General features: G+C 31.0%; 2 protein-coding genes across 2 annotated transcripts in view; both read right to left on the bottom strand.

Moving 5' to 3' along the window:
• LOC144562554 (jacalin-related lectin 19-like) overlaps window positions 1-20,232 on the bottom strand; it is a 60,819-nt gene that overhangs the window by 8,086 nt on the left and 32,501 nt on the right. The gene's annotated exons all lie outside the window — the stretch shown is intronic.
• LOC144562548 (mannose/glucose-specific lectin-like) lies at window positions 398-12,521 on the bottom strand. The gene is made up of 10 exons (XM_078311740.1): window positions 12,463-12,521; window positions 12,122-12,322; window positions 9,888-10,121; window positions 6,150-6,356; window positions 4,793-5,062; window positions 3,821-4,024; window positions 2,168-2,389; window positions 1,854-2,060; window positions 948-1,175; window positions 398-719 (listed from the first exon to the last, which is right to left on the bottom strand). Exons 1-10 carry the CDS (start codon window positions 12,463-12,465, stop codon window positions 702-704), a joined length of 1,794 nt encoding a protein of 597 aa, XP_078167866.1. The 5' UTR covers window positions 12,466-12,521; the 3' UTR covers window positions 398-701.

Here is a 20,232-nt window from a genome sequence, read left to right as displayed (position 1 = left end):
TGGTCCATTAGTTTACAGGAATTTTCGAGAATTTTTGGGGGATTGAAGTCTAGGGACTATTAGCTGCTTCCTATAATATGAGTGAGGTTAGGATGTGGTAGGCTCATAAAAAAGGTTTGGTAAAGTAAGCTTAAAAAACTTTCGAATTTGTTTCAAGCGACAAATTCAAGATATTTAGCTAGATCATGAATGATGCATGTACATATAAAATTTTAAAATGTTCAAACTCATTTAATACAACGTCAAGCTATAAAAAAAATGAAGATGTATAAGTTATTTTAATGCATTGATGTTTTTTATTATTTTTGACTGGTTGATTTCTTATAAAATAAATTTGACATTTTAAAATTTTTAAGATCATTATTAAATATAATTTCTTACTATTCTCACGGCATGCTTCACTCAAAAACCATAACTTTCTATAGCAACTGTTTTATAATACCCTAAATTACAAGGCAACTGTTTTATAGCCATAAAAATCGAATACCAACTCCAGAATTTCATAAATAAAAAAATAAAACTGAAAAACAAAATTTTGAGATAACAATTACCCACGCATACATCACTCAAAAACCATAATTAAGTTTCTGTACGAAATTCTAATAGACTTGAAACTTTCATCATCTTAAAATTGAATAAAGCTTCAAATCCATATTTTATTTGTCCAAGAAGAACCACGTTTGACCTTCAAAATCGTGCCATCAATCAGCTTTAATCCACTGCAAAATTTGATGAGTCAAGTTTAATTCCTTCACACAATAATCAACGGCTGCAATTAACCTCAACAGATTGCTATTTGATTGTATAGCCGTTGGACTTAATAATAACACATTTTGTTAATTATAAAACAATTGAAAACGAATTAAAATATAATGAAGATGTCAAATGCATAAAACATATATAAACAAGTTTCAGAGTTGCTTGTGAGAAGTAATACTAGTACGTACCTTGACATAAACTCCAATGCCATTGAGGTACTCCCCAGAGCGTCCATGGAAACCAATGATTCTACCGTCAAAAGCAGAGAGTTCGAAAGGAGTCCCTTCTTCCTTGCCGTATGGTCCGTAACTTCGTCCGTAATTGGTTATCAGTTGCAGTGACCTCACAGTAAATATGTCACCGAAGTAGCCAACATAGCCTCTCACAGATTTAATGTCTTCGTATCTTAAATCGATCTACAAAACCATATAGAAAACTTTATGCACATAACTATTGAAATTGACAGCAACGACTCCAGGAGCCCAGTAAAAATTATTAATTATCGGAAAGCCCAAGCCCATTAATCAATTCTAGTGTATTGAAGATATATAGCCAGTTATAATGCAATTGTATTATCCGATAAAGTTCTATACTCGTGTAACATATCATAGTTAGAAAGACATGTACATATCATGTACTCTCTAGAGAAATCAACCAACATATATTAATAATGTCGGTAGAATAAATATGTAAAATCTAAAAACTTTAGTACTAACATATTAATAATGTCGGTAGAATAAATATGTAAAATTTAGAAATTTTAGTACCGACATATATTTATAAATAGGATGAGCATCAGAGAAGTGAGGCGTGACTAAGATTGAGAAAATATATCAAAGCCTTGTAAAATCTTGTATACTCCTTTATAAGAAATTAAAATCAGGTTATATAAACTCCCATCCTATACCATTCACAATCCGAGTTACATTTACAACAATACAATAACAGTTTGTTTGTAGCTTTTAATTTTTATAAACAGTTCGTTTGCTCTTTTGTATGTATATGCAATACTAAAAAGAATAGAAAAAAAAATATTTAAAAATTGTAAAATTGCCCCAGGAGAGGAGTTTATGTTTGGTGCAAGAATCTTGTACCTTAGCCAGCTTTCCTGTTTCTCCGCCCCAGAGTGGTGTTTCTTTATAAGAATATTCATTAAGTACATAACCCACAGAAAGAGCATGAATAGTATCGTCATATCGAATCTTGACATCCCAAATTCTAGAAATGGCAGACACGTCGTCCACATCTCTTGCTGAACCCCCACTGCCACCGCAAAGCACCGACTTACTTATTGTTGGTACCTTGGCAGTAAATATAATTGACAGAAAGGCTTACGAAGATGACAAAGAATAATTAATTAGAAAAAAAGTTTCAGAGTAGTTTTGACAAACATAAATGTTGTAAATACCTGGATATGGACTCCAAGATCGATAACATGATTCATTCTGACACATGCAAAGAAGCTAATAATTTGACCGTTCTGAGAAGTGTGTTCAAAGGATTGCCCTTCTCCCATGCCGTATGGTCCATAAACGTCCAAATTAGTTACCAGTACCAGTGAATTAAGCATACTAGTGGACCCGTAGTTACCTTTTACAGACTTAATGTACTCGTTTGTTTTAAAATTTATCTGAAAAAAACATAAAACTTGTGAGAAAACTTTATGCATGCGCATAATTATTTTTTAGTAACTTCTACTGTTAATTGGTAAGTTATGAATGATTAAACTTCTAAATTGTGCATTAAGACAAAATTTACAAGGAACAACCAAAAATTTCATATTGGTACTTTTGTATATACAACAATTACATTGTTCCAAGAAAACAAAAGTACCTTCAACTTACATCATTATTTTATCTTATTATTTTTTTTCATTAAATGCTTCAGTTGTGTAGTCGGCCATTTTTATTAATATCCTTAAAAAAAAACTAAATTTTAAAAATAACCCTACATTTAATTTTTTATTAAAAATGCTTCAGTTGCTTCAGTTGTATGTATATGTATATGTATATGTATATGTATATGTATATGTATATGTATATGTATATGTATATGTATATGTATATGTATATGTATATGTATATGTATATGTATATGTATATGTATATGTATATGTATATGTATATGTATATGTATATGTATATGTATATGTATATATATGTATGTGTATGTGTATGTGTATGTGTATGTGTATGTGTATGTGTATGTGTATGTGTATGTGTATGTGTATGTGTATGTGTATGTGTATGTGTATGTGTATGTGTATGTGTATATTATACATATATTATAAAAACCATAATAAAAGTCAAGTCCTTATTAGTGTTATATTTAGACTTGTGATATCCAACTGACAAATAAAATCAAAGTTCACAAAAAAAATAAAAATAAAAAAATCAAAGTTATAAAAATTTACGACATCACTTCGTAAATATATCAAATATTTTATTTTTTGACATACACTCTAAATAAGAAAACTTTTTTTTCACAAAATTATTCAAATCAAAATACTAAGATCTCTAAAAAAAAAAAAAAGGGCCATGGGGCGCACCAGCCACAGGCGCTCCGCTTGTGTTTTGGGCCGCCCGTGGGCCTGGCGGTTGGGGCATTTTTAATAAAAAATTAAATGTAGGGTTATTTTTAAAATTTAGTTTTTTTAAGGATATTAATAAAAATGGCCGTCGTGTAGTTCCTAACATATTAAATGCTTCAGTCGTGTATTGTTAATTGCTATGATGAAAAGTACAAAAGCTGAGAACAATAATCCGCAGATTTTAATTAGTTTATTTAATTTTGTTTTATGTAAAGAGCTCTCTCTTTTTAGTACCCGGTAAAAATAAAAAACAGAGCCCTTGTGTATACAAATTAGGACAATTAATTAACCAACTAATTAGACCTGGTTGTTCCAACTTTTTATTTTGTTTGATATTAATTTATTCAAACACTAATTTAAGAATATATAATTATAAATTAAAAGTCATCAGTCATTTGAACTTCATCGATCTTAATTTACAATAAAAAAAATGACATATATTACTAAATAAAAGCAGAAAATTGTTCGTACCTCATCCAACGTTCCTTCATTTTTGCCCCAAAGGCCAGTGCATTGAGTGGTGCCATTACGTTCAAAATTCACAATAAGACCATTAATCTGGTAACCATGGTAGATTCTAATTTTAACTATGCGAGTAATGCACGTTGGATCCATACGTTTCACTATACCACCGTCACCAAGGAATGGCCCCTCCTTTGTTATAGTACCATTTGACTGGATACAGAGAACACTAAATACATGTTATGTACATTCTATGTTAGAAACCAATATTTCAATAAAATAGAAACCAAATGTTCAAGGATCTTGACCAAATGTAATAAAATAAAATAATAAAAACTCTAGAAACAATATTGTCCTCATTTTTCACACTACCATATATTTGTCTTCCACTAAACAATAATTTAAGGTGAACTACAATAAATTATCTCAAAGATATAATCATCTGCTCTTTTATAAATTTTATCAATAAAGATGAGTTAAATTTTGTTTTTCACAACTACTTTTTTGAGGTAACAAAGAAAAAATATTTTCATACTAGGTAAATAAAAAAGCCCCAATTATTTCAATGGTCACCCATGTTTATTTCTGTTGACAATTGGAGCCTCTTAAAAGACCAATTTGAATCAGTTGAAAATGGTTCTATTAATTTGAGCCCATAAACATCAAAGGACTACCATAATCCGGGGACTTGGAGTCAATTGTTTGATGGTTCTGATATTATGAAATAGAAAAAAATTATGAAAACATATTAAATTTAGTCACTAAGTATATTTTTATATGAATATTATGTTTAATGGTTCGGATCAATTGTTTGAACTTTTTAATTAAAATATAGATTCTTAGTACGGGTAGAATCCTAATATGCGAATTATCATAAACTTGTATTAATTTAAATATAATTTTCAGAAAGATCCTTTGTACAACAAGGAAATAGGAAATAAATTCAGAGTAATTGATGAAAAACACGATAGTTGTGCCTACCTGCCGGACATAGACTCCAAGAGCGTTGACTAAATTCAGAGTAGTTAATGATTCATCACTACGGTATCCATGAAAGCCAATTATTTGACTGCCGAGAGGCACAGAAAATTCAAAAGGTTTCGAACCTGGTTGATCTATGCCGTAAGGTCCATAAACCCTCAAATTAGTTTTCAGTACCAGTGAACTCACAAAACAAATCGATTCCAAATGTCTAACCCCGTGGATGTGGCCATTTACAGACGTAATGTACTCGTTTGTTTCAAAATTGACCTACAAAAAAATAGAACCAAGTAAGAGAAGACTTTAGACAGTTACATAACTGCTTGTTTGTAGGTTTAAATGTTCCTAGGTAAGTTATGAGTAATTAAAACTGCTTTAATATATATGCATTGAGAGAAAAATTTTACAAGAAAAACCAAATTAAAATTGGTATCTTTGTAAATAATATGTATACTTTTCCAAGAAATTAATACTTTTAACTTACACCATGTCCTATTACGGTTTTTTTTTTATATTAAATACTTTCGAGTTATTAGATTACCTAACTTGGTATTTGTGTCATCTTTGCTTGACTTTTTTACCGAAAAGTTATTGAGTAATTAATATATATTAAGCCAAAAATAAACATTTAAATTGATGGCCAATTTTGGAAAAAAGAGAAGGGTCCAAGTATAATAAGATATTTATATCACAAGTGTACATGAGCAATTTATACTGGTAAAGTTTAATAATATTTGAAAGGTTGACAAGTGAGTATTGACATTTAAAAATCACTACTATCAAGATTTTGGCGTAGATGACTCTTCAGTATCTTGATGTTTTGTAAATAAAAAAAACTGATATACATATAAATGTAGATCAAATGATGTATATATCAGAACTAACAGTTTTCTATTGTTCTTTACAAATATATATGTCAAGAAGTTTCTGAATCTAGAGTTCTGGAGTAGTATTGTTAGAGTGACCATTTATAAGATATAGTAAATAAAATATCTCATTATTTCAAAAAACAGTATATATAGGCACTAAATTAATTAAGGAATGTTTTCCCTGACAATATTTAAGAACAATTGCTGTGATGACAAGTGCTAAGAACAATCCTCTAGTTTTTATTTATTAATTTTATTTAATTATAGAGCTCTCGGTTAAAAACCCGGCCTAAATAAAAATATATTGTTTTATCCAATTAATTAGATGTGGTTCTCCCAACATTTTATTTATTTATTTATTTATTTTGATTGATAATAATTTAATTATCTAGCTATGTAGTAATTTAAGAATTTATAATTTCAAAATAATTCATCCAACTTTACAATAAAAAGTGGCATCTATTACTAAGTCTGAAAATGGCTCGTACCTCATTATTGTATGTGTAATTGCGGCCCCATCGGTAGGTGCATCGTGTGGTGTCATTATGTTCACAATCCACAATGAGACTATAAATATAGGTCCCATGGTAGATAATAATTTTAACAATGCGAGTAATGCCCGTAGGATCCATTTCTTTCTCTTGCATATTGGGATACATGAATCTACCTTTCTCTATTATAGAACCACCAATTGACTACATACAGAGACCACAAATAAATGTAGTAAATAAAAGTTTAAAGGTTCTTGACCTCATGTAAAAAAATTGTTATAACCTGTAATTTTAATTATTGTTAAATGTATTATAAACAGGATTAGTAATAAATTTAAACGAATTATTGATAATAAAATAGGAACTAATCTAAAATTTTGTAAATTTTGAAAGATAATTTTATACTAAGGCCTAATAAAATAAGATCTACTAACGAATTACTTAAATAAACAATTATAGAATTATAATCAATAACTGAAATGAAAATTCAATGAATAGAAACAATTGAACGATAAATGCCAAAAATACAGAAATTGAAAGGGTCTGATTAAACCAATTTTAATTTAAACTTATAAAATTGTAAAGTAAAGTTATAAATAAGAATTTTCATAAAAATAAGATACGTCTTGTGTGACCCGTTAGAATTATGTAATCTTATCAAAATGAAAATGTTAATCAATAATTAATAAAAGTTGGATGCAGTTATAGAGATCTAAAATACAACAACGAACCTTCGCATAAATCTCCGTTGAGTTGTTGATTAAAGGCACATAATTTTAAAAATACAAAATTACAACACTTTGGAAATAAAGAAATAATGATAACCAAATTAAAAATATAAAATTAGAAATTTATAAGGTAATTATTAAACCCGTTGGGAATCATGAACTTATGAAAATTCATAGCAATTGCCATACGCAAGTTTCGTTAATTAATTTGTTTCGATTGTAGATTGGATAAAAATAAAATATACAAAACTTTGAACAAATTATAAATAATAACAACGAATATTCGTATAGAATCTAACTAAACTAAAATAAATTGAGTTCCAATCAAGAATATAAATATATGGATTATTCCTACGAATAAATTATAAAATTTATATATATATATATATATATATATATATATATATATATATATAGAGTACGGCTAACGCGCTTCCTCTAGCATATGGGCCGAAATGCTTCCGGTGGAAATTTGAAATTTCAAAATCCAAAAAGTCGATCTGAACCGTTCATCTTCTTCTCCATATTAATATCTGCTTGGAGACCAAATTTTACATTTTTCTGAAATTTTTTACTATTTATTAAGCCACTTTGAAAATTGCTGATCCAACGGTGGCTTACCAAACAGTAAAAATCAGAAGCTACCGTTGGATCAGCGATTTTCAAAATGGCTTAATAAATAGTAAAAAATTTCAGAAAAATGTAAAATTTGGTCTCCAAGCAGATATTAATATGGAGAAGAAGATGAACGGTTCAGATCGACTTTTTGGATTTTGAAATTTCAAATTTCCACCGGAAGCATTTTAGCCCATATGCTAGAGGAAGCGCGTTAGCCGTACTCTATATATATATATATATATATATATATATATATATATATATTATTTGGTATTGAATTATTCGGATCTTAAATTGAGAAATAAAAGTCCAAAATATACGTACGAATTTAATTGTAGAATTTGTATGAAACTTCGATTCGGATTTTATAAGCAAAACGGACCATAGATCAATTAAAGGAGACTATAATTGAATTTCAGAATTTGTTCAACCCTTGGATCACAGTAGCATGAATCCTGAGCCATGTTATCCTTTGATTTTTCTTCTTTCCCCGTCTCCCTCTTCTCTCCCGTTCACGGAATCACGCACCAGAGGAGGGCTCCTCTTGCCTCTGCCAACCCTCCCCCACCAATCTATCTCGCTCTCCATTTTCTCCATCCTGGAGAAGGAAAAAGGAGAACCCCGCCCCCTCTCCTCTCCATTTTCACGTCCCCATCTCTCTCGCTGACTCCCTCTCCCCACCGAGGAGGGTTCCTCTTTGATCTTGCTTCGGCGAGAAAATTAAAGGCAAATGGAAAACCGTGCCTCTTATATTATGTTTTTGGAGTACTATAAATTCTCACTTCCTTATCATTTTGGCATCATTTATATTTTAGCTAGTACAAGGTGGAATTCGTTCGATCTCCTTCAGTCTCCAATTCGCATGTAAATGTGTCAATATTGTCAATATTCGTAGGTAAACTAATTAAGTCGGTCTAGGCTACATCGTACTAATCAGTGTTGTAAAAAACGTCTGTTTAGGCTGATTAATCGGCCGATTAGTTGTTGGCGGTGGCTAAACTGTCATTGATTTTTTCAATTAATTAGCCGATTATTTCCAATTATTTTCAATTAATCACTTGGCAGTACCCTATCCGTCCGATGACCACATACCATTATTTACAACACTAATACTAATTTGTTTATGTAATATACTTGTAGAATGCTAATTTTTATCATTTTGAAATTTTTTTACTATTTTTATGATTTATGAAAGATAGCAAAAAGTAACATAAAAACATTAACAATTCTCTTTTATTTTTGAGCCATTTTTTGTCACCTTTCATAAATCATAAAAAATAATAAAAAAAAATTCTAAAATAGTGAAAATTGTTATTCTACAAGTTCATTACATAACCAATTTACTGAGCTACTTAATCAAAGTTTGAAGTTTATATGATAGGTTTTTGAGACCTTATGCTATTTATATTTCCAATTGTCTTGTGACTAAGTTAGGAATCATTCTAAAAATAATAATTTTTTTACATGTAGTGTTTTAAAAATAATAAATTCAAAAGATATCATGAAATCTCAAATATTAGCATATATATATATATATATAGAGTGAGGTTGTCAGGGTAAAATGCAGACTGAAACTTTACAATACTTTATATTGATTTAACAAATGTCAAATACTTCAGATAGCTAGGTTTTGTTTTTTTAAATCATTGTCGACTTTTGTCCGGAACCAATTTTAGAAGGACAGTAACGCTAGTTAGCGAGTGTAAGTTTTTATACTCTTGTATATATAATATATAAAGTCTTCATATCTAACATGTCAAGTTTTTATAAAATCCGGACATATCAACAGTATATGAAAATATAAACAGTATATGAAAATATAATGGGTCCACCTAAAGTTCACTTTATAAAGACTGGACTTGATAAAAAAAAAATTATAAACTATTTAAATTAAATGGAGTCCACTTTAAAGTTTGTGCTAATTTAAATTAAATAGTTTGAATCTAACTTTATCAAAACGTTATATAGTCACTCTCATAATTTTAAATTTTTTCATTATGTATATTGAAATTTAATAAAACTATTTTTGCAATGTATTAGCTCTCGTTATATACAACATAATAATTCTAAAGGCTTTTAAAGTAAAATTCCATAATCCAAACTGCCGCTTTAGTTTACTTCAAATTGCTCCATGTACATGTGTGAAAAGAAAAAAAAAAAACGAAAATTGTTGAAATGTGCAAAGATTAAATCAGAAGACAAAGAAGAAAGTTTAAAATCGTTATTTATGCACGTGCACAAATTTTCTCACTTGCTAATATCAAGGAATTAGATGATCATCAAATAGATTCTATCCTACATCGGAGATACGCCGTCAACAAAGAAATACAAAAACATTTAAGAGTAATTTATGAAAAAGAGAATATATATATAGTTACGTTGCACTTACTTGGACATAAACTCCAACAGCGTTGATATACTTTTCACAGTGTACATGAAATCCAATGATTTGACTGTACCTCGGACCATGGAGTTTGAATGGTTGTCCTCTTTCCGTGCCATATGGTCCATAAACATCCAAATTTGTTTCCAGTGTCAGTGACATCACAACCTCATGACCATTATAGTCGTTATTAAAGTAACCTTCAACAGACTTAATGTACTCGTCTGTTTTAAGATTGATCTATAAATATAAATATAACTTTAGTTAGTAGCTAATTCTTGGTAAGTTATGTGTGAATAAAATGTCTTAATTATGCATTAGGAGACTAATTTTGCAAGGAACCACCAAAAGTTCAAAGGAGGGTCCAAATGTCTCACATATTCGTGCCTCACATCTTTTGTCTACTTTTTGAAAGTCAAAACTGTCGATCCGAATAACATTACATGATCTCTATACTAAAATATACTTGGATACCAAATTTTATATTTTTTTAAAAAGTAATATTATTTAAGATAAGTGTAGAAAATTATTGTTTTTAATAGTTTAGAAGCAATGATTTTGTACATACAAAAAAATAATAAATAATTGTAAAAAATATAATTTTTTTGGTTTCCAAGTAAATTTTAATTTGAAAATAACATTCAGCTGTTCATATCAATTATTTGTACTTTAAAAACATATATAAAGAATATGAGACACGATAATGAATAAAAGACAGGCGGCATTTTAACATCTATCCTCTTGCATACACTATTCCATGAAATTAATACTTGTAACATACACCATGATTTTATCTTATTACATTTTTTTATTAAATGCTTAACTTGTGATGTTCTTAACATAGAAAGACATTGGAGTTAAAATATTTATAAATTGATTGTGTCATCTTGGCTTAGAGTTTTTTTTACCGAAAACAGTATGACATTGGTATACACTGATAGAAAAAGTGCTCAAGTAATATATATTAAGTCAAAATAAACATTATTTAAATTGACGGCCAATTTTGAAAAAAAGAAGGGTCCAAGTACAATCAGATTTGTGTGCGTGCGTGTGTGTGTATGTCACAATAGTTTAGACGAACATTTTATTCTTGTTAAGTTTAATAATATTTGAAAGGTTAACAATTGAATATTGGCCCCATCTACCAGAATGCGAATGATTTGTTACATCATGACTCAAAAATATTAATATATGTATCCCATATATCAAACTTTTTATAAATGACAACTATCAATTTGTGTTGATGATTTTTTAGTATCTTGATATTTTGTTAAATTAAAACAACTTATTTACTTCTGAATGTAGATCAAATGATATAAATCACAACTAACATTTTATTTTCCTCTTTACAAATATAATTACATGCATGCATGAAATTGAAAAATAACAAATAACTTGTTAATTTTTAAGCCAGAGTTCTGGAGTAGTATTGTTGAGTGGCCATTTCAATATATACAAAATAAAAAATATCTCATTATTACAAGCAAAAATTGAGGCATTGAATTAATTAAGGGATTTCCTCCATAATTTTTTTTTAAATCAGTATTGCTTTGAAGACGAGTACAATAGCTGAGAACAATGCTCAAAATCGGATTAGGAATCTGGTGAATTGATCGGGATTGGCTGATTCGTATAAGAAACTTGGATTTTTTTTTTTTTACGGAAACAATTTTTGTACTTAAAATATATAAATAAAATTGTAAAAATAAATAATTAGTTGAAAACTATTGTTAAGGCCACTTGTTAACTCTAAAAAAAAAAAAGGAATAAAAGCAAACAGTTAAACGAGAAAAATATATATATATATCATAAAAAGAAGAAGAGTAAAGGGAGGTGGTGATTATTAGCTGAAACAACTAAAGAAGAAAAATAAAAGTCTCATCATAAAAGAGTCGACCTATGGTTCATCCTTGGATTGTATACGTGCAATATTAATTGCAGATTGAAGACTCTTTCTTCTTTCTCACAAAACAACTCGAAAATAAGAAAAATTGAAGAAATTTATACCCAACCTCAAAAAACCCCAAAAACATCAAGTCAAGTTCGAAGCAATTCATATATTTGAGAATCGGACCGACTCGGCTGAGTACGATTCAATTAATTTACTTCAGCCATCTAAATAAAAGTGGTTCACTCAACATATAACTTTGTTCTTTTCCGTTTCTTTTGTCTGGTAATAATTGATTGATCTTTACAGTAAGAAAATGCCACATATTAATAAATCTACAAAAGGATCATACCTCAGTAAGGTTTCCTCCATCTCCGCCCCATCGGTCGGTGCATTTCTTGATGCCATTATGTTCAAAATTCACAGTAAGAGAATCAATCACTTCGCTATGGTAGATACTAATTTTAACAATGCGAATAATGCCTGTAAGATCCATTTCTTTCACTGACCCTCTGGCACTACCGCATGGACCCTTCTTTATTATTCGAGTAGACTGTATGCATACAGAAAACACAAATACAATATATATTTGAATGATATGTTAATTATGGAAACCGATCGATATTTCTTAAAAAATATATATAGAAACAAAAGGTTACATGTATAAGACGAGTAATTATAGTTCTTACGTACCATGGTTGTAGGTATAGTAGGGAAGAAGGTTTATCTTCTGCTTTGTTCCTATGGATTGCCTTAAGTGTAAGCTAAAGATATCACATAGCATATTTATAATCTAGGATGTTTAACTTTTCATATTAGACCCTAACAATCCTTATATTTTCTTGTGAGGGAAGTTTACATTGCCAAGTCATAAAATTTTGGTGTTTTTGCGAATTAAGATGTCTAATAACCTCATTTCTGGTTTCCATTTGTTTTTGCCAGACTTTAATAATTATTTCAGTGAAATTTTTTTATTTATTTTATCAATACAAATGACTTATATTTCGTTGTTCTAAACTATTATTTTAGAAATACAATAAAATTCATTTTATTTCTACCTAAATAAAATAGATCCATTTTATTTCTGGCCTCTACAAAATTTAATTTCAAACAGTTCAAATCTTTAATTTAATCTGAGCCGTCCGATGGGCGCAGATCTGAGACAATGAAAGTCAACATGTGACGGACTTGACTCAACTTTCGAAAATAAAAGATAATTCAAAACCACGTTTTCGAGGAGCGGAAATCGTGGTCTCTAGTCCCCAATTCGCACGTTCGCACGTATAGCCGTATAGGTAAACTAATAAGTTGTTGTAGTGTCAGAGGCGGGCAATTCGTGGTAGGCTATACAATCAGTGTACTGTGTTTACAATACACTATTTTCAATATTTCCAAAGTATTTATCTTCTAGTTTCATTATTTGTATATTATTTTTTGAGAAATGTTATGGTATTCCAAGCCATCATATCCGAATAGTCTCTCAACTAGTTCAACTGCTAATTTTCTACTATTAGAAACCAGTTCAACCAATATATTTTCAATTTTGTCATCCCGTTATTAATTTCTTTTATAAACTATCAGCCCAGAAATTAATGACCCGATAGAATTCTAGGATTTGCCAAGCTAACACAGACAAAACAAATGGTGCGAGACACTATTGACCTTGGCTATTGAAATTCAGTAGATAGCGTTAATCATATTTGCCGTCGGTTGGTGAAACGAAAGAGATGGCGTTGGGTTCGTCAAACCCGATGGCCAAACATGCGCTGCCAATGGTATATTGATTAACGCTATCTGTTTTGATCCGATAGCCACTACAGCAGAAAGGTTTTTCTGCGACCGGTATCAGCGACCGGACCAGACGCCGGTCGCAGAAGATTTTCGCGAAAAAAAAATAAAGGCGCGCGCGCCTTCTTCTCCACAGAACCCTTGTTCAAAACGACGCAGGATCGATCGGAACCCCAAACCCTTCTCCAAAAATCGATGGCCTCTCTCCTCCGCTCACCTGCATCTCGCGTCGCACAGCACCAGGCGCCGCTAGGGTTCCCTCTCTCCTCCACTCACCTCCATCGCAAAGAAAAGCGTCGCCGCCGCCTGTCACCGTTGATCGCCGCGCCGTTCGCACTCTCTCTCCACTGTTTCTCTTCTTACCCTCCAGGCTCGTTCGCACCTCTGAAATCAAGAGACTTCTGTGCTGAAATTGAGGTTGTTTTCAATGCTTGTTTGTTTAATTTTATTTGATTTGTGTTTGCAAGTTAAATTAGAGAGTTGACTCTAATATTGAATTTTGTCTTTTAAGATCACAGAAAGCAAATCAAATTAAATCATTGCTATCGAACTTAATTTTCATTTTGTCGTATAAAGCAAATCAAATCACAGAAAGCAAATAATTTGATTTTGTCGCCACTATTAAGATCACAGAAAGCTACGAGATGCCAAACTGAACTTAATTTCTTTATTGGATCGTTTACAAAACCAAATCGTTGCTATTGAACTTAATTTCTTTATTTGTTCAAATTATTAGGTAACTCTTAAGTCCCTTTAGTATGAGATGTTCAATTTTTTATGATATTAATGGGGGCAATGATTTAAATAATCTGGTAAGTTTGGCATAGGAACAGTTCAAGCGGCTGTTACGTTGCAAATTGGAGGAATGGATTCTTGGGTTCAAATGAACTGCCCCAATTGTCAGTTGAATCTGGTGAACTTAGCATGACTGATGATCCATTAGTAGTCTTAACTAAAATTAATAAGAAGTAATGTCTAATCTTGGGTTTAAACAAACTGCCCCAATTGTTAGGTGTAAACTTAGCATGACTGCTTGTTAATTCGAACGGCCATGAAGTGAGGTGAAGACCTTAGTACCAGCCATATAAAGAGGAACGGTCAATTTCGGTAAATACCCCTTTGATTCCAAATCTTTTTCTTATAAATCTGATTTGACTCTAATCGATTTGTTTTCTCAGGTTATTACTAGAGATATTGACCTAAGCTCAGGTTATTCTTTCTTTTAGTGAATATAAGTTTGAGTCTGTCCATGTTCATTTATTTCAGCTTGAAATGTACTTCCTTGGTCTTTTTTGGACATGGACATTGAATGCTTAATACTGGAGTTGTGTAGGTAGTCTTGTATGGTATCAGTGATGAAGCCTATTAATCGACTCAATTGTCATCAAAAAGGGTCAAAAATACCCTTCTGTTGAAAACTGGCAAATCAGAGAAAATAAACTCTGATTCTGGTAAAATAAATAGGACATACAGATAGAGGATTTAATTTCATGCAGTTTAAGCTCAAATTTTGATCAATTTGGATTTTTTTGCTATTTTTAATGAATTTTTGAAGTTCAGTCTTTGAAATGGAAAAAAAAACAGCAAAAATGATAGAACTGTTCCTAGTTTACCTCTGTGTTTAGGCTACTGTTTGATATAGCTAGGAAGCCCCAAAATTTATGAAACTTTTCCAGCATATAGAACACGACGTCCTGAGAATTTTCATATAAAGAACATGAAATTTGGCTTAGTAAAACTCTAGAAATGAATTTCTAAAGTTGGCTATGATCCCTTCTTGATCTCCTGTGACAGATCAGCCAGTGCAGGCTGATCAAAAGTCCAAATCCAAAATCCACTTACACAGTTAGATAGAGGACAGAACAACAAGTGGTTTAGAGCCGAAGTTTTCTCCATTTGGATTTTTCTGCTATTTTCTAGCTATTTTCAAAGTTAGACTTTTCAAAAATATAAAAACAACATATTATACAGCATATATGATTTGAATTTCTTCCTATCAGCTTATCATTTGAAGCTGAAATTTCTCGCAATAAGTCCTCCTTGCATGGTACTTTTTATTAATTGGTGTTACTATCATTTGCATTTGTTAGATTCATAGCCAATCATCATGCTCGGAGAGAACTCGCTGAAATTTATGTTTCATTACAAATGTAAGAAACATCTTTAGAAAATAAGTAAATTTGTAACTAATTAATGGAGTTTGTAACATATGTGATGACTTTTTATTTATGTTATATGATATCATGTTGTATGTCAATATTGAATTGTTGTACGATATTTGATATTAAATTCGAATCGAGGTATTATGTATGTTATGATTCTTTGATATTATATTTGAATCGAGCTATTATTTGATATTATTGTTTGATCGATGTGAATGTTTGGTACGTGTGGTACCAATTAAATGGGGAAAAAATAAATAACAAATTTTTTTTTACAAAACTGACAGAAGGGTATCAGCGACCGGTTTTGGGTATCAGAGACCGGTTTTTGATCGCAGATACCCTTTTATGACGTCAGCAAAAAAACAACAGCGACCAAAACAATTGGTCGCTGATAAAGTATCAGCGACTGGATGACGTCTTTCAGCGACCGGTGACGTCATCAGAAGAGTATCTGCGGCAATGCCTTCAGCGACCGGATTTCGGTTTCTGCGACCGGGTAGACTATCTGCGACCGGCGACATAACTTTCTGCGACCGGTTTGCTGTAGTGAGCATAGGTGTGTACATTTCCTATCGGGACAATATGCGTCGGTTTGAAACCCGATGGCGGAACGCGATTTCAACAGATATAAAAGTGTTTTTTTTTTTTAGTAGTAGTGATACTAGCTAAGAGAATGTTGCATAATCCAAATCGACTGTTTAGGTTTCAAAAATGAAAATATTAGTCTATAGTGTGTGTCATTGTGTAATATGCAAATTACCATAGCCTCGTATGAAAATGTGAGTTCATGAATCTATATTTTTGTATTAAATTACCATAGCCTCATATGTAATATGTAAATTACCATAGCCTTCATAAGAAAATGTACTTAGACACAATTTTACAATTTTACAATTTTACAATTTTCTCTATTTTTTAGATAGGTACGTACAAAATCACTTTCTTTATTTGACAGGGAAAAAAGAAAGGTATTTGTTGAAGTGTGGACAATACACGTAGAGAAAGCATAATAATCAGTGAATGACAAGAGCATATCCGATTTAGTTAAAGCATAATAATATAATGTCCCATTGGTCGCACCTTTAAGCAAAGCATAATAATTCAATGGATCGATGGAACCTGCTTTATATAAAGGAGCGCTGGTATTATATCCCGTTTTATTTAAAGGACCAATGTGAGCACATGGTTGAAAGTTACTGCACATTTTGGATTTTTTTCTCTAAAAAAACTAAAAAAATTGGAGTTTATTTAAGGAAGCTGATATGAGTACCCGCATCTAAATTGTCATAACTGCACTTCAGATCTGTAACTTTTTTTTAATATTAATTGTCAAATCTTGAAGTATGTAGTCCAAAGAACACAAATATTTATATCTATATAGTAAACAATGTAAATGATAAATTAATTATTTTTAAATAATTGTACCTGCACTTTTTTTTGAAATTTATGATGTCGTACCCGCACCTAAACAGTCATAATTACTTGTGGGGACCGCAACTGTTCCAGATTTGTAACTTTATTTTTAAATATTAATAGTCAAATCTTGAAGTATATAGTTCAAAGAATACAAGTATTTATATCTATATAGTAAACAATATAAATGATAAATTAATTATTTTTAAATAATCGTACCTGCACCTTTTTTTGAAATTTCTAACGTCGTACCCGCACCTAAACTGTCATAATTGCTTGCGGGGACCACAATCGTTCCAGATCTATAACTTCTTTTTTTAATATTAATAGTCAAATATTTAAGTATATAGTTCAAAGAACACAAGTATTTATATCTATATAGTAAACAATGTTGTAATTTTACATAACTGCTTGTGGGAACCTAAACTGCCATAATGTTGTAATCAGATCCCTCCTCTTTTTACTTATGACACTGAAAGTATTAATATATAAGTATTGAAAGTATTTATATCTATGCACTGATCGAAGTATTTATTTTTATGAGGTCAACTATTTTTGTTAGATAAATATTGACACGGAATTAGTGCCGAGGCTTTGAAAGGGTGCTGTTGAAATTTTAGAATAATAATTAGTTGAGACTATATAATATCTTTTAAGAATAATAATTAGTGGACACAATATAATTAGTGGGGACCATAATACATTATTCCTCTAAATGCGGGTACTGTAGCGCGGGTACAGAAATAATTATTCTTTATTTAATATACTCGGCTTACTATAATAAAAACAAAATGTATCAGCTATATTTAACGGAAGTCATCGTGGTAAAAACCATACTTCTCATTTTAGGTTTTCAATAATTTGTAAAAATAATCCTTATTACGTATAAAATTGCATACGGACCATAGAACTGTAAAATCATATGAAGACTTGTAGTTAAGGTCCTCCGACCTGAGAAGATCCCTGAAAGGGAGGTTCTCGGTCCCACACTGCATGCTTTGTCACTCACCCACGGTGGTTTTGTGGGTTTTTAGGTACAGAGACTGGTGATCGGACGTGAGGATTTGCCAGGAGCTGACCTTGATAATGTCACATGTATCTTTTATTTTTAGGTTGTGTGGTTTTCGACGTCTGCCGGTACTTTTGCATTATGTGTCTGATTTGTTAATTAGATCATGTATCTCCGTTCTTAGTTGTTGTATTATTTTATATTTGTGAATGGATTAATTGTATGGATACCTTATATTATTGATATGGATTCTATGACTTATATCTTTTATGATATTACTTTTGCTTCCGCAATTTATTAGTATTTGTTCAGCCTTGCGGTTTTAAATAAATTAATTGACACGAAGTGGTAATTAATCAAGCTTAACATAAGATAAGAGGAGATATAACTCAAGTCAATTACATAATTTTTGTAATATTTCAATAGCTTTGTTAAAATTTCAGTTTGGATCCTCTTAATACCACTCCAAAGTTACCAACACATTACACTACTACTACAAAAAAAAAAACACTTTTCTATCGGTTGCAATCGCGTTCCTCCATCGGGTTTCGAACCGTTGCATATCGCCCCGATAGGAAAGGTGTATACACTGTCATCGGCTCGAAACAGATGGCATTAATCAATATACCATCGACAGAGGTCGTTTGGTCATCGGGTGGGACGAACCCAACGCCACCGCTTTTGTTTGGCAACCGATAGTAAGTGTGATTAACGATGTGTGGCTGCGCGTTCAATGGCATCGCTTGCCTTTTTTTTTTTTTTCTGCCGATGGTAAATGTCACATACAACATCGTTTTTGCTTTTATTTGTGTTAGCGTTGTTATCTTAGCTTTGCATCTGTTTTTAATATAAAAAAAGTTTTTCATTAGATGCATTTGAAAAAATATTATAATTGGGGCGTAAGATGCATCTTAGGAGCATTTGACTAGTATCATACCCCGTGCGTTGACTTATTTGCTAATTGGGGCGTAAGATGCATCTTATCTTAGCTTTGCATCTTATCTTGGCAAATTGGGGTGTAAGATGCATCTTATCTTATTGGGGTGTAAGATGCATCTTATCTTAGCTTTGCATCTTATTTTGGCAAATTGGGGCGTAAGATGCATCTTATCTTAGCTTTGCATCTTATCTTGGCAAATTGGGGCATAAGATGCATCTTATCTTAGCTTAGCCACTAGTGGAAAAACATGAATCAGGATCGGCCTATCTGGATCGGTTATATGAAACAACCGATACTAATACCTATCTGGATCGGTTTTCTGAACAAAACCGATCCTAAAAACTAGTTAGATCGGTTTTTTAGTCAACCGATCCTAATTTGTGAACTATCAGGATCAGTTGTTCTAAAAAACCGATCCTAATAGTTTAACTATTAGGATCGGTTGTTTAGAAAAACCGATCCTGATAGTATCAGGATCAGTTGTTCTAAACAACCGATCCTAATAGTTAAACTATTAGGATCGGTTTTTTATAACAACTGATCCTGATACTATCAGGATCGGTTTTATAAAAAAACCGATCCTGATACAATTTTTTTTTTCAAAATCGGTTCTGAAAAAAAAAAAAAAATCAGGGTCGGTTTTTTATAAAAAACCGATCCTGATACTATTAGGATCGGTTTTTTATAAAAAACCGACCCTGGTTATTTTTTTTATTTTTTTTTATTTATTTTTTTTTTTTGCAGAACCAATTTTGAAAAAAAAAAATTGTATCAGGATCGGTTTTTAGCAATAAAACCGATCCTGATAGTATCTGGATCGGTTTGTAGCAATAAAACCGATCCAGATAGTTTTTTTCTTTTATTTGGAAAATCTTTTCATATGGTTATGTTTAAATAAATATAAAAAATTACATATTAGAAATATAAGTTAATTATTTAATAGAAATTTTATTTAATTTTCAAATTCTACTTAAATAATATTAAGATCCAACGTAAACTATTTACGGCCGTGCGATGTTTCTATATTGTTTTGCTTTGATGAACTAGTAAATGAATCCCGAATTGTATCAAATTTTATAATGGTGAAATTAATATGACATTCTTTCATTTTAACGGTTCCGATTAGGGGTGATTAATGAGCGAGCATG

This window comes from Carex rostrata, chromosome 12 (assembly GCF_964058835.1).
Source record: "Carex rostrata chromosome 12, lpCarRost1.2, whole genome shotgun sequence".
Lineage (NCBI taxonomy): Eukaryota > Viridiplantae > Streptophyta > Magnoliopsida > Poales > Cyperaceae > Carex > Carex rostrata.
The sequence above is the reverse complement of the archived record's forward strand: the minus strand, read 5'-3'. Positions and strand labels throughout refer to the sequence as shown.

Bases quoted from the DNA above. Each gene is read 5' to 3' on its own strand.
- LOC144562548 (XM_078311740.1), bottom strand. The intron at 5,063-6,149 runs GTACGAGCCATT...ATTTTTTTGTAG, and splicing joins ATTACACATACAATAATGAG to GTCAATTTTGAAACAAACGA. The intron at 1,176-1,853 runs GTACAAGATTCT...ATGGTTTTGTAG, and splicing joins AAACAGGAAAGCTGGCTAAG to ATCGATTTAAGATACGAAGA.